The sequence below is a fragment of the Macaca fascicularis genome, chromosome 10 (genome assembly GCF_037993035.2).
Source record: "Macaca fascicularis isolate 582-1 chromosome 10, T2T-MFA8v1.1".
In the NCBI taxonomy this organism is placed as follows: Eukaryota; Metazoa; Chordata; class Mammalia; order Primates; family Cercopithecidae; genus Macaca; species Macaca fascicularis.
The window spans coordinates 110,615,386-110,630,290 of record NC_088384.1 but is presented as its reverse complement, the minus strand read 5'-3'; the positions used below and the strand labels follow the sequence as shown (position 1 = coordinate 110,630,290).

The 14,905-nt window shown below is 39.4% G+C and overlaps 1 protein-coding gene across 5 annotated transcripts in view; it reads right to left on the bottom strand.

The window, feature by feature from the left end:
* The window catches only part of DOK5 (docking protein 5), a 173,000-nt gene that overhangs the window by 84,461 nt on the left and 73,634 nt on the right, over positions 1-14,905 (bottom strand). For all 5 annotated transcript variants that reach the window (XM_005569386.5, XM_074003249.1, XM_015429986.4 and 2 more), the window contains exon 2: positions 10,017-10,124. In XM_005569386.5, coding sequence (XP_005569443.3) covers positions 10,017-10,124 — 108 coding nt within the window. The remainder of the gene's footprint in view (positions 1-10,016; positions 10,125-14,905) is intronic.

The window sequence follows — 14,905 nt, the reverse complement described above, 5'->3', positions numbered from 1 at the left end:
AGAACCTGCAGGTGACAACACGCACATAGTAAGCTTCCTGGAGCTTACAGTATACTAGCAGTAAACAAATATACAAGTAGATTATTTTTTTTAAAAAAGACAATGTTAGAGAGACCATGTTGAGACTATGTTGCTCAGGCTGCTCTCAAACTCCTGGGCTCAAGTGATCCTCCCACCTCAGCCTCCCAAAATACTGAGATCACAGGCATGAGCCACTGCACCTGGCCAACATAATTCCAACAGTGAGAAAGGCTATGTGCTTAATATATGGTAGTTTTTCTTGTCCACAGTTTCCGTTTCAGAGGTTTCAGGTTACCTATGGTCAGCTGTGCTCTGAAAATAGGTGAGTATGGTACAATAGATACTTTGAGAGAGAGAGGCCACATTCATATAACTTTTATTACAGTATATTGTTGTAATTGTTCTCTTTTATTATTAGTTATTGTCAATCTCTTATTGTGCCTAATTTATGAATTTGTCATAGTTATGTATGTATAGGAAAAAACATAGAATATATAGGGTTGACAACTATACACGGTTTCAACCATCCACTGGGGGTCTTGGAATATATCCCCCACACAGAAAGGGAGAGTACAGTACTAAAGAAATGTGATTCTGAGTAGCATAGAGTATTCATACAGGGCCCTTTTCAGGCACTGAAATTGAGCTAATCCCTGGAGGAAGAGAAAAAAAAAATGGGGGAGAGCTCGATAGACCAAAGGAACAGAAACTGCAAAGGCTTTGAGACAGGAGAAGTGAAGGGAGGTCATTGTAGCAAAGTGACAAGTGGCAAGGCAGGTCGGAGAAATGTGCTGGAGCAGGATCGTGCAGGGCCTTGGAGCCCAGGGTATTGGCAGTGAGCTTTGATAGAATTCTAAGGGTGATGGGAAGCCTCAAAAAGAAAAAAAGAAATCTTGCAGAGGCACAGCTTTGAAACCATCTTGTACTTGCAACTCACAGGTGATATCTGACCCAACGTTTGTGACTCCTGCCCCGGTAGATGTTACAACATGGGGTTGACATCACCTTTGACCTTGTTTCAACCATGGTCATACTACATGGTATGTGTATATTTTCTCTCTCTCTCTGATTTTGTTCTTTGTGTTTCCTTTGAAACCTGTCATTCTGGCATATAAAACATTCAGCTTTCCAATCACAATTAGGGTATCCTTACAGAGGAGGCATAGACACAAATTTGTCCTTGATGATTTTAATGGTGGTATTGACCAAAATAATATTTTGTGACGCGTATGTGTATCTCTAATAAAAATGTTATTATAGCTGAAGTATTTGTAATGTTTTCCATCACAATGAATGTATATATATAAAAACTATAAAGAACTGAAAGAAAATAGGAGTCTAGGTCCATTGCAAATAAAGTATGATGATAGTTTTATTTGTAATTTACACATATTAAAATAGTAGACCTACTAAGCATAGTGTCACATGTTGCCTCCTGGGAATACCGTTGCTTTCTCTTTCTAGCATTAATTCAAGGGGTAAATAAGAGATTTTAAAAAATTTTAAAGGCAGCTTTCAGGCCAGTCACCCAGAGAGATATTCAATTTGTCCTTTCTTGTATCAACTAAAAGATCTTTGCTTCCAGTCTCTCTCGAAACAATGGAACATGTGACAAGAGTGAGCCCACATTGCTGTAAGACAAGAACCTTGTACTGAATAACAGGAAAGCAAAAAAAAAAAAAAAAAAACCTGACAAATAGAGAAGAGAAAAGCAACGGGGACAGGCAATAAGATCGTTAACAAATGAGACTGATATAAGAATCACTTTCTAACATTTATGGGGAAGGGCACAGGGGTTTAAGCATGTTACTGAATGTTCCACATACAGTAGAATATTTATTGAAAGTAAAGTAAGGGTCACAATTTGTAAGTAAGAAGAAAGAGTTGATGAGATTTCATAAATGAGCCAAACCATTAACTTTCTAAAGGGGAGGAATCTGTTGGTAATGCTGGAAGTTAATAAAACAAGAAGCAAAGTTATAAACACATCATTGAGAGTTACAGAGGCAACCACCAGGAAAATGAACACCAGGGAATGACAATGGTGATTAAGCCTCGGGAGGTGAATTCATGTCCTAGAATAGGGTTGTAGTAACAAAGTACTGGGTTCTTGCACAACAGAAATGTATGCTGTCACAGTTCCGGAGGCCAGAGCCCAAAATCAAGGCACTGGTGGGTTGCTTCCTACTGGAAGCTGTGAGGAAGAGCCTGTTCCATGCATCTCTCCTACGGTCTGGTGGCTGCTGGCAGTCCTTGCCACTTTTGGCTCTTAATTGCATCACTCCAGTCTCTGCCTGTCTTCACGTGGCTTTCTCCCTGTGGGTCTGTGTCTCTTCTTGTAAGGGTACCAGCTATGGGACTGGGGTCCACCCTAATCCAATAATCCCACTGCAACCTGAATACATCTACAAAGATCCTAGTTCCAAATAAAGTCACATCCACAGGTATCAGCAGTTACACCTTAGGCATATATTTTTAGGAGGTCGCAATTCAACCCACAACAGACGGGTGGGAATAAAGTAGGCATTACTACTTTTCATGATATGCTCTTCAATACCATTTGATTTTTCTTAACCTTCTGCATGTTTTAGATTGATTTTTTAAAAATGTAAATATGTGTACAAATGAGGCCTGGCACAGTGGCTTGTGCCTGTAATCCCAGCACTTTGGGAGGACCAGGAGGGAGGATCACTTGAGCCCATGAGTTTGAGACCAGCATGGACAACATAGCAAGACCCTGTCTCTACAAATAATAAAAAATCAGCTGGGTATGGTGGTGCACGCCTACAGTTCCAGCAACTCAGGAGGCTGATGTGGGAGGACTGCTTAAGCTCAGGAGGCAGAGGTTGCAATGAGCTGAGATAGCACCACTGCACTCCAGCCTGTATGGCAAAGCAAGACCCTGTCTCAAATAATAATAATAATAATAAGTAAAACTTAAAATATGATGTCATTATCTCTGTTATTAGAGGGTCTTCTCCATAAGACAAAACTATGCATGTGCTCAGATGACAGAGAATTTGGCATGTGAGTCGCACAACCCTTTTAATTCTCAATACACCAGGGTTCCCTAACATTTCTACTACACAATACTAGTATAAGTAGGCCAAGAATCATTTCCTGGGAACCCTAAGGGTCTGTGGAATCCAAAGCACCTATTTTGCATGAGACACTATGCTGGAAAGATAGATACAAAGATGAATAAAGCATGGTTTCTATCTTCAAGAAATTCAAATCCAATGGACAGCGACCATGTCAGGATACTCCTGATTGTGAATAATAGGATTCCCTATCCAGAGTGCATTGGATGATGAGGAAATTTTACTACATCTCTAATAGCTAGGGCTCTGGTGCACATGAGAGAAAATCCAACATTATAAAGGCTTAAACAAGAAAGAAGTTTATTCCTCTCATATAAAACAAATCCAGAGGTAGGTAGCCTTGGGCTGCCCTGGTGTTCTACGGTGTCAGGGAGCACAGACCAGCCCTGAACACCCAATTCCAGGCTTCTACCTGTTGCTGTGCTACCCTCAATCCATAAGCTTTCGAGTATCATGGGCCAAGATGGCTGACGCCCATTTTCGAATCAGTAGGAAAGAGCAAGAGAAAAAGAAGGGCAGGTGTCTTCCGTGCTTATTCGCCTGAGGCCAGGAATCAGTTGCAGGAACATATCTCGCTGCACAGGGGTCTTTACTATGGGTTGCCTTGTCTCCAACTAGAAATCAGATATCCATTACCAAAGAAGAAGGGATCGGCCCTAACCGGACAGAACCTGCCACCACCGTGAAAATAAAGCCCTGCTTTCATTGTGACCAGTGCCTCCAGGCAGAGCGGGCCCAGCCGATGAACCACCTCAGGGAAAGTGGAGAAGACTCATGGGGAGGTGAAGACAGAGCAGAGACTTTGAGGGATGGATAAATGTTTGCACATGGACCAGGAAAGAACAGGGGTCTATACAGCGGGAGGGCTGCATGCAAACCTTGTGACGGATTGATTTGGGAGGGAATACGGGAGAGAGTAAGTCAAAGAAAACTCCCTGGCTTCTGCCTTGAATAACAGAATGGATCTTGATGCTGTACAATGAGGCACAGAAGCCCATAAAGAAACCAAGCTCAGGCCGGGCGCAGTGGCTCAGGCCTGTAATCCCAGCACTTTGGGAGGCCGAGGCGGGCGGATCACCTGAGGTCAGGAGTTCAAGACCAGCCTGCCCAACTTGGTGAAACCCCATCTCTACTAAAAATACAAAAAATTAGCCGGGCGTGGTGGTGGATGCCTGTAATCCCAGCCACTCAGGAGGCTGAGGCAGAAGAATCACTTGAACCCAGGAGACGGAAGTTGCAGTGAGCTGAGATCCCACCATTGCACTCCAGCCTGGGCAACAAGAGCAAAACAAAAAAAAAGAAACCAAGCTCGGGTAGGAAAGAGTTCATTCCGTTTTGAACGTGTTTCAGGAGTCTTTGGCACTCTGGTGCAGACTCATACTTCCTTGACTAGGAAAAGTACTTAAATTGGAAAACATAGGGTTTTTTTTGTGCTACAGTTAACCTCTTCTATCTATCTACTCCTTAGAAATATGGGAATGGAATTATCACCTGGGAAAAACATCAGAGTAATAATCCATAGTTTAATTTATGAAGATGTAAAGAGTCATGCCCTCTTTGGCATAAGCTTAGGAAACTTCTAGAACATGGCATGATGGGTAGTTTCCTACATGAGGAGGGGATGGCTCCAAAGTAAATATCTGAGTATTGAAAGGGGGGGGCTATAACATTTTATGATTTTGAAAAGACATATTACAGACAGCTGTATCGGAAGAGGAAATGTTTTAGATGAGGAAGAAACTGAGTAAAAAAAGAATGAATCATTAGTACAGAAAAAGTTCTCTCTCTCTCTCTCTCTCACACACACACACACACACACACACACACACACACAGATAAGTTGGATGAAATTCCAGAGAAATAAATTTTAGTACATTAGCTCATTGTGTGGAACCTAGAATCCTATTTTTGCAGAAACCAAGAATAAGGTCGGACATTGAGCTTAGGAGATACAAGTGACCTAGTCATTATATAAAGGATAGAATGACAGAACAAATAAGACTAAAGGTGTTTGGCAGAATAAAAATAATAATGGCAATTAATCCCTACAGTTAGAGAGTTGTTCCCTTTTCAAATACATTCACATTCATTTAATACACACATTAACCCTGACTTTGATAAAGTAGAAACGATCGTCCCTAGTTGTTTACTGTTGAAACAACAATAAGTAACACATGAAAGCAGCATATCCCAGACTGTGTTCCCTAGAATTAAATTTATTTGTTCCCTGGAATATGTAATTTAAAAAAAAAAAATAGTTCCATGGAAATGCTGACTCAAAGTCCCTCCAATTTCTTAACTGTAGGACTTTTCAGAGCCTGTGAGGGGCTGCAGTGGGCTATGAATCTCAAAGATGGGGCCATAAATGTTGCATTTCCCAATTTCTTTGACCACACAATCTTTAATCATGAAAGGTTCTTTTGACACACTCTGTCATACACATTTTGGGAAACACTAAACACAGGATTTGCTGGACTTGTTCTTCTGGTCCAAGGTGAACTGAATCCCTGCAGACTCAGCCATGTGTGATGATGAGGAAGTGAATGTGTAACTTGCCTCGGAGGCCACCTTTACACAGAAAGAGGGTGACTTGTCAAACATACACGGTGGCAAAGCTGGGATTGGAACTCAGACTTCCTAAATCCAGGACCGGCATACTTCCCGCCACACCATTTGCCTTGGTCTCAAAAGCGGTCGATAGTCTTCTTTCCACTCTATTTCATCTCGAGTGTTACTCATCTTGAAAAAGTCAAACTATGCACAGAAACTTTCATTCCCTTCTCATTAGTGTAAGCAACATTATTTCCTGAATGAAAACATGGAACTGGTGTTTAACAAGAAGGTTAAGAACTGTATTTAAAGTAACTGGAGTCTTAATATTGTTGGAATTACAGTTAATCAAATTCACAGCCATCTCTGACAACTATGGGTGCTTGAGGGGTGCTTCATGGTGGAAGTAAAGAAATGAAAAATGAATTGTTCTATATGTGCATTATTCATATATTTATTTTCCAGCTTTTGCAGGAGTGTACCTCAAGCTACATTTTCAGTGAGGGGGCACCAAATTTTAAAATTCCACAGTCTTTTTCTTGTGCTGAAACTTCTAAAAAGAGTCAGATATGCAAAACTGGCATTTTCTTCTTAATAATATCTTTAAAAATAAAATGGGAGAAGTACTGCGCTCTTATCAGTGCTACAGATTTCCTCCAGGAGGGATATGTCTGTATGCACCACACCACCTCCGTATTCATCAAATAGCATGATGTACATTTCCTCATTTCTTTTGGAAATTGCTTTATTTATATTAGAATAAACTCTAAAATTTGGTCACGGTGTGCTACTTATAACCTGAGTATTTTATTATCAAGATTCATAAATTACACAGCTTTTAGATGAAAAATGCATATCTCAGAATTACTCCAGCTTTTTATATGCCCCGAGAGATTAATACTAAATGTATCAGATCTAAAAGAGTAGAGGATGAATCAGCTACAGGAATTCATCAAGGGCTTGGAGGCTAAATGTAGATAATTCTTCCGTTCTAATGCTTTGAACTTTGGTTAATGATTATTATAGATGAAAGAGAATGTGGCTTACCAAGTTCCCCAAAGATTTACATATTAAATTCCAGAGCCAGCAGGTAGAGTCTGAAATAGAGCAAGTTTGTCCTCAACTTCCCTTTCTTCATTGCACATTCAAGCAAGAGCTTTTTCATCCATTTTGATTTTATATTTTTCTGTCCTCCTAAAACATCCAAATCCTGGTTTTTTCTGCCTCCATCACTGCCCACCCTATTTTCTTCAAATCAAAATTCCTTTTTCTGGTTTCAGATGCCTCAAGTACAGATTTCTTCTGGTAAGCTAAATAAAAGTATGACACATAGACATCTGTATGTATTCCATTTCCTCTATTGATAACATTTCTTGCTTTTCAGCCAATACTTTTAAAAGTGTTCACTATGTGTTAGATTCTGAACTAATAGTGAATCGTGTCTCCCATCCCCCCAAAAACCCTGTTTCTGTAGACCTTATTTTATGCGGGGGAAAGAGGAAGACGATAGGAAACAACCAAGCAAGTGTGTTATGTTATGGTGCCTCCTAAGAAGAGAAATAAGAGGGATGTGGAAGGCAGTGACTAGGTGGGTTCTATTTTCAACAAGGGAGTCAAGAAATGGCCTCTCTTAGAGGAGCAATTGGAGCAATGCACTGAACAAAGTAAGGGAGTGAGCTCAGTGGGTACCTGGGGGAGAACATTCCAGGAAAAGGGAAGAGCAGGTGTAAAGGTGCTTGGCATCTTCTAAGGAAAGAGAGGAGCCCAGGGCACCTGGAGCAGAGGAAGGTAGGACTAAGGAGACTCAGAGATGAGGTTAAAAGGGCAGCAGGAAATCAAATCATGTGATCGCATAGACCAGGGACCCTCACCCCTGGGCAGCAGATGGGTACTGGACCAGTACTGGTCTACAGCCTATTAGGGACCAGGCTACACCGCAGGATGTGAACAAGCATTCCTGCCTGAGCTCCACCTCCTGATTCTCATAGGAGTGTAAACTCTATTGTGAACCTAGGGATCTAGGTTGCCTGCTCCTTATGAGAATCTAATGCCTAATCATTTGAGGTGGAACAGTTTCATCCCGAAACCAATCCCACCCCCAACTCCGTCTGTGGAAAAATTGTCTTCCATGAAACCTGTCCCGGTGCCAGAAAGGTTGGGGACCACTGGCGTAGACCATTATAACACCTTGGCTGAGAATGTTGCAGCAAAGAATATTGCAGTGTCATACAAGTGTTTCGAACAGACCCTAGAAGCCCAAGAATTTGGCAGTCCACTGCCTAGGACCCCAGTGGTAGCAGTAGAGGCTGTGAGCTGTGTTCAGAGTCTCCATACATTTTGAGCATACGGCCAACAACATTGCTGATGGATGGGATTTGAGGAGTTCCTATAACGTATTCCTCATTTATCTTCTTTCTTCTCTTAGGTATGCATAGGTCTATCAGTAAAACATAGCCTATTTCTTAGTTTTTCTACATTCAGAAAGGTTGGCATATGGAATTGTAAAGAATCAGATATGTGGATTGTGAAGAACCAGACATATTTGGAACTCTACCAAGACAAAAACAGGATCAATGGCCACACACAATGACCAAACAGTACAGGGCCTCATGGTGAATTGCAAAGTTACAGACTGGCTAAGTTTCTCAAGAGAAGTCCTGATGTGTAACGATAATTTCTGGCCACCTAAAGCTCTGTCTGTGTCTAGATGATAAGCCAAACATCTTCCTGGGTATTTTGATTCTCCTTTTAAGAAAGGGCTGATCGAGCTAAAATAAAGCAAGTCACCCTTATAGCATTGCTCGCCATCTTGTTATAAGATAAAATACTGGATACATGAGGGATAGCTGGGCCATAATACGTCTGATTCAAAATGACTGGATACAAATAGTTGGGAGTGTTATAGAAGTGGAGAGTTTGGCTCAAGATTATTTGCAGGGTTCAGAGTTATGCTATCACTGGCTTCATGGATCACTGTGCCTCAATAATACATTCGCAATTCAACAACACTTCCCTGAGAACAAAAAATAGATATATTTGAATAGCGTCATTTCATATTTGGCAGATGAAAGATAAATGATAGAGGAAATCTGGATTCAAAAAGGTATAAGTAGGTTCTCCTTTGGAGAGAAGGAAGGCTGGGAGTGGAAGCCTTGGAATGTGGAACTACTTCATGGGGTGACAGGGAAATGAAACGCATGGAAGATGCCGCCCTTGACTCCCTTTTCTACCTGTCCCAGAAGCTTGTTTTGTGCTTATTCTTCCCTTATGTACATATAGATGTGCCTATAAAGTATAGCATAGTCCTTATTTCTCTAATTTGAGAAGAAATGCAGCTTCTCCTACTGTTTTCATCATCATATAAACCAAAGTGTCAACATAGACCCTTTATAAGATGTCAAAAAGTCACTACTTTTGGTGGATTTGCACAAAAGGAAAGACTGTTCACTTCCCCCACCTAGCCAAGTTTCTGTTCTAATAGATCGACTGGTTTCACATAAAATTTTAAATGGCAAAGAAGCCTGGCCTCAGTAAATTCTCACCAAATGAGGCTTAAAGAATCTTCAAGATGGAAAGCCAAAATTAAAATGTTCTATCATAAAAATAAGCATAGTTCCTTCACAGACAAAAGAGTAGTATTTTCTCCACCTGAAAATAACCAGAGCCTTGGAGGAGTGTTAACCATGTGCTTTCACACGTTTTCATGAAAAAAAGAAAATACATAGGCTGCGTATTAACAAGGACCATGGAAATATACTGCCATGTAGAGGGAAATATTTAGCTAATTTGTGAAACCAAGTGGTAAGTAAACCTTGTACTTACCTTAATGAGTTCTAACACACAATGACTGTTTTTAGTGAGGAAGTCTCACTACTACTAAGAAAATTTAGTCATCAAACTTAAAGAAATCAACAAATGGGTCGAACTTCCGCTTCGTCCACAGTTACCTGTTTTCTGCTGCTTCCCCTCCCTTCTCTCCCCACATTCCCCAAGCATTGAATGAGTGCCTTTCTGCATCAGGCAGTGTCTGAGACACAATGAGGTCCAGTCCTCATTCTCTCAGGGTTTCAGTACAGGGAGTATAAGAACATGATAAGTCCCATAGCACAGACTGGAAAACAACAAGAACAGCTACAGCAAATAGCAGGAAACCAGAAGAGTGACTTTACATTAGTCAATTACTTGAAACAATTAGCAAGCAGATGTTATTTTAGGGGTGTTTTGCCCTTGGAAAAGGTATTGCTTGTACCTTTGTTAAATAATTTAGGCAAGTCTTCAGACTCAATAATTCCAGTTGCCTCCCTGTAAACAGATTTCTGGAAAGCTACAGCAATTGAGTCTTACCTTATGATAACACCTGAAATATGCAGCACGTTCATCAGAAAATTTCTCCAGTCTTTTTGGACCTTTGCTTGAAGCTTTCTTGAATACTAACCAGCATCGTTGATAAATCTGGAAGGAAATACAAAGACTGAGCTCAGCGTCTCCCCTGACTGACATTTGCATTTAAATGTTTTCTTTTTGACGTTTCCACCTGTGAAATATTTGCAAGCCAGAAATGTGATGTTGCTTTGGGAAAATAAAGTTTTAAAAATCAAAATTATTTCCACAATGGGCATATTATGTGTCATTCAGACAATTACTGGAATCAAAAGAAAATAAGTATTTGAAGATAAATTTCTTCATGCTTTGATAGCAATATCACTAGGTATATTTCAGAAATAGTCCCAGATATAAAAATCCCAAATAAGCACAAATAAAATAGGCGTTCAAGGCACATGCTAGAATTTCAAGTGCAATTAAATCTGAAAATCATGGGCTTGGTCTATGCTAAAGATCTCATTACCCATCCTAGAATCTGACAGCTTATGGTTATCATGTGATATTCTTAATAATGGATAGTGAAGAGTTGGACCAGACACTAAACTAACTAGCTAATAATTGACTGATTAACACCAACCAAATTCTTGCTTAGGATATTCAACCCAGAGACCGGAAGATCACTGCCAGAGGTGCAGACCAAATTGAAAGGTCAATGCCGGTAGGTTTACACAGAAGTTGTTGGCCATGTTGAATCACTTGCAGGAGAGTTAAGCAGTGGAACCTGCTACAGGGAACTAGATCATTTCTACTCTAGGTAAAAGAGACAATTTAGTTCTTCACCATCTTTCAATTCCTAATATTGAGATCTTGCCTTTCCTCTGGGTTTCTTGGAAATCATCTATATCCCAAGGAACCCATTACCATCAACATCACTGCAACTTTTAATTAAGCTAGCTTGAATGGGGGTCTGATTCTAGCAACCAAAACTACCCTGAAGAAAATAACTGGTAAAAAATACACTAGTACTTTAAAATATTAGTAATGCTAGAGAGAGAAAATGCAAAGAGCTAATGAGCATATGAAAAACAATGTTCTCAAAAAGCAAAATAAAGTAAGACTTTTTTAAACCTAAAAATTAATGAATTTTTATTTTTATTTATTTATTTATTTATTTTTTTTTGAGACTGAGTCTGGTCTCGCTTTGTCGCCCAGGCTGGAGTGAGGTGGTGCTATCTTGGCTCACTGCAACGTCTGCCTCACGGGTTGAAGTGATTCTCTTGCGTCAGACTCCTGAGTAGCTGGAATTACAGGCAAGCGCCACCACTCCCGGCTAATTTTTGTATTTTCTTTAGTAGAGACGGGGTTTCACCATGTTGGTGAGGCTGGACTCAAACTTCTCACCTCTTGATCCGCCCACCTCGACCTCCCAAAGTGCTGGGATTACAGGCGTGAGCCACCACACTCGGCAAATGAGTATAAATTAATAGTAGTATTTACTGATGGCAAATGTCTGAGTGGCACTATTATACTTGACTGGTGATCTTTAAAGGTCACTTGACAATAAATAACCTTAAAAGAATAGAAATCAGGCTGGGCACGGTGGCTCACGCCTGTAAATCCCAGCACTTTGGGAGGCCGAGGCAGGCGATCACAACGTAAGGAGATCGAGACCATCCTGGCTAACATGGTGAAACCCCATCTCTACTAAAAACACAAAAAATTAGCCGATGTGGTGGTGGCACCTGTAGTCCCAGCTACTCGGGAGGCTGAGGCAGGAGAATGGTGTGAACGCAGGAGGGGGAGCTTGCAGTGAGCCGAGATCGCGCCACTGCACTCCAGCCTGGGTGACAGAGCGAGACTCTGTCTCAAAACAAAAAGAAAAGGAAAGAAAAAAAGAATAGAAATCTATTCTTAGGAAAAAACCCAAAACAAAATGAATTCCATATTCAAGGGCAGATGGGTGGACTGTCTTCAGTCATGATTATCCTCCATCCTTAAATCACCTCCAATTACCATACATATGTGGTTTTGTATACTTTACCGATACATAATTTTTATGCACTACAAAGTTTAAGAACCTCTGAGCTAATAAGAAGAAACAAAACAAAGTCTACATAAAATATTTGGTCCTTCAAACCATAGTCAATTTTAAAACCTTTTATAATTCTATCAGTACCTGGCAGATGTGGGAGGAATTCAAGTTAACTACTACTTGTCTGCAATGTTTATATATTCCATTTTTCTCTTCTGTCTCAGAAACTTGAACATAAATTAACTGCTTTGTTCAGGGTGAAAAAAGGAAATCCACTCTACTCCGAAGTTTAGCTCTAAATAAAGAGGGTAAGATATGTGTCTGATCCCACCGAATGTACAATAAAATGTTCACAGCATTATTTACAATAAAAAAATAGAGATTACTCAAATTTCAACAATAAGGAGTCACAAAGTAAATTATAATATTTCTATAATATATAATGTAATATACCTACTTATCTATAAAGTAACAGTAGCTATATATAATAAATGGTACACATACAGTAAATATGTAGTACATATTATGGTATACATATAGAATATATCTATAATAAATGTTATGCATCTATAAGATAACATAGGCAATTATTTTATAAAAATAGTAATATAGATAATATACATAATATTTATATAGTAAATTATACTACATCTATAGTACATAAGTTATCTATCTGCAGGATAACATAGGTGGTTCATTTGAAACAAGTTTCAGAAGGAATTTCCAAGGACATAGGAAAGTGTTCATAATATGTTATTGTGGGGAAGGGTGAAGCAGAATACAAAATTTCATTTAGGTCATGATCTCCACTACACTAAAAATGCATGGAAAAAGACAAAAACAAAAAACCCAAAATGTTAACAATGTTTTCTCTGGATCATAAGAATAGGTTTTGGTTTTGTTCGTTAGTTTTTGTTTTGTTTAATAAAAGTTAATACTGTATGGCTGGGCACGGTGGCTCATGCGTGTAATCCCAGCACTTTGGGGGGCTGAGATGGGTGGATCATTTGAGGCCAGGAGATTGAGACCAGCCTGGCTAATATGGCAAAGTCCCATCTCTACTAAAAATATAAAAATTAGCTGGGAGTGGTGGCACATGCCTGTAGTCCCAGCTACTCAGGAGGCTGAGGCACGTGAATTGCTTGAACCCGGGAAGCAGAGGCAGCAGTGAGCCAAGATCATGCCACTCAACTCCAGGCTGGGCAGCAGAGAGAGACTACCAAAAAAAAAAAAACAAACAAAAACAAAACCCAAAAAAAAACCCTGTAAATTAAATGAAAGAGGATTCTGTTATTTTTTAAATACCCAGAGGTATTAGTATAATTAGTCAATTCTATTGGTTTCCATCCTGCAGTTATTAAATCCACCAAGCAATATGAAAACACAGAGACAAAGGTGGAAAAGCAATTCAGTGGAAGAAAAGCAAGCTTTTCAGTGCACAGTACCGAGGCAATTGGACATCCATGGGGCGGGGGGAAATCGTCGACTTAAACATTAAAACACTCACCTTAAATAAAAAATGGCTAAAAATAGACCTAAATATTAAATAAAACGATAAGAAGAAAATGCAAGAGATCACAGTCGGGACAGAGTTCTTAGACCTGTTACCAAAGGCACAATCCACAGAGGGAAAATTTGATAAACTGGACCTCACCAAAATGAAAACTTTTGCTATGTGAAAAAGTCATGAACAGACATCTCACCGGAGACAGTGTGCAGATGGTCGAGAAGCACATGAAGACATGTTCAACAGCACTACCTATGAAGTGAAAATTAAAACCACAAGGGCTACCCATACACACCTATCAGATTGGCTGAAATAATAATAATACCACCACCACCCAATGCTGACAAGGAGGTGGAAAAATTGGATGACTCATACATAGTTGGTGGGAATGTAACATGGTACAGCCACTCTGAAAAACAGTGGTAGTTTCTTTAAAAAATGAAATAAGCAACATACAACCAGCAGTTTCATTCTTAGGAATTTATGACACAGAAATGAAAACTTTTATCCCCACATACAAAAAAAAAAAAAAAGAAATCTGTATATGAATATTCATAGCTTTATTCAAAATAGCCAAAACCTGAAAGCCTGATAACATGGGTGAATGATTAAAGAAACGGTGGTATTTCCTCCATATGATGGGATACTACTTAGCAATAAAAAGAAATTAACTATTAATATCTGCAACAACTTGAGTAAATCTCTGTAAGAATTATACTGAGTAAAAAAAAAAAAAAAACAGCCAAATCTAAAATGTTACATACTACATGATTGCATTTGTATAGCATTCTTGATGTGACAAAATTATAGAAATGGAAAACAGATTAACGATGGTCAGAAGTTAGGAATGTGGTGGTGGAGGAGAGAGGGAGCCCAGGGATGTGGGTTTGGCTGTAACAGGTTAACATGAGGGATCCTTGTAGCAATGGAACTGTTCTGTAGCTTGGCTACATCAATATCAATGTCAATATATTTGTGTTTTTTTTTTTTTGAGACGGAGTCTAGCTCTGTTGCCCAGGCTGGAGTATGATATCGTACTGTAGTTTTGGAAGACTTTACTACCAGAGAAACTGAGTAAAGGATATAGGATCTTTTTGTAATATTTCTTACATGTGAATATTCTTGAATGTGAATTTATAATTATCTCAAAATAGAATGTTTAAATTTTTTAAAAGACAGTAAGATGTACAGATATTAAAGCAAGATCTGAAAATTACAGCCTAATCTAACAAATGTCATCTACATTCTTCTCCAGTCCTTTTTTTTTTTTTTTTTTTTGCCATCAGATCACAGTCTAATTAACCACTAGACTGAATAACTCTAAGAAGGCAAGTTACAAGAGCCATTGGTAAGAGTTCAAGCACCAAATCC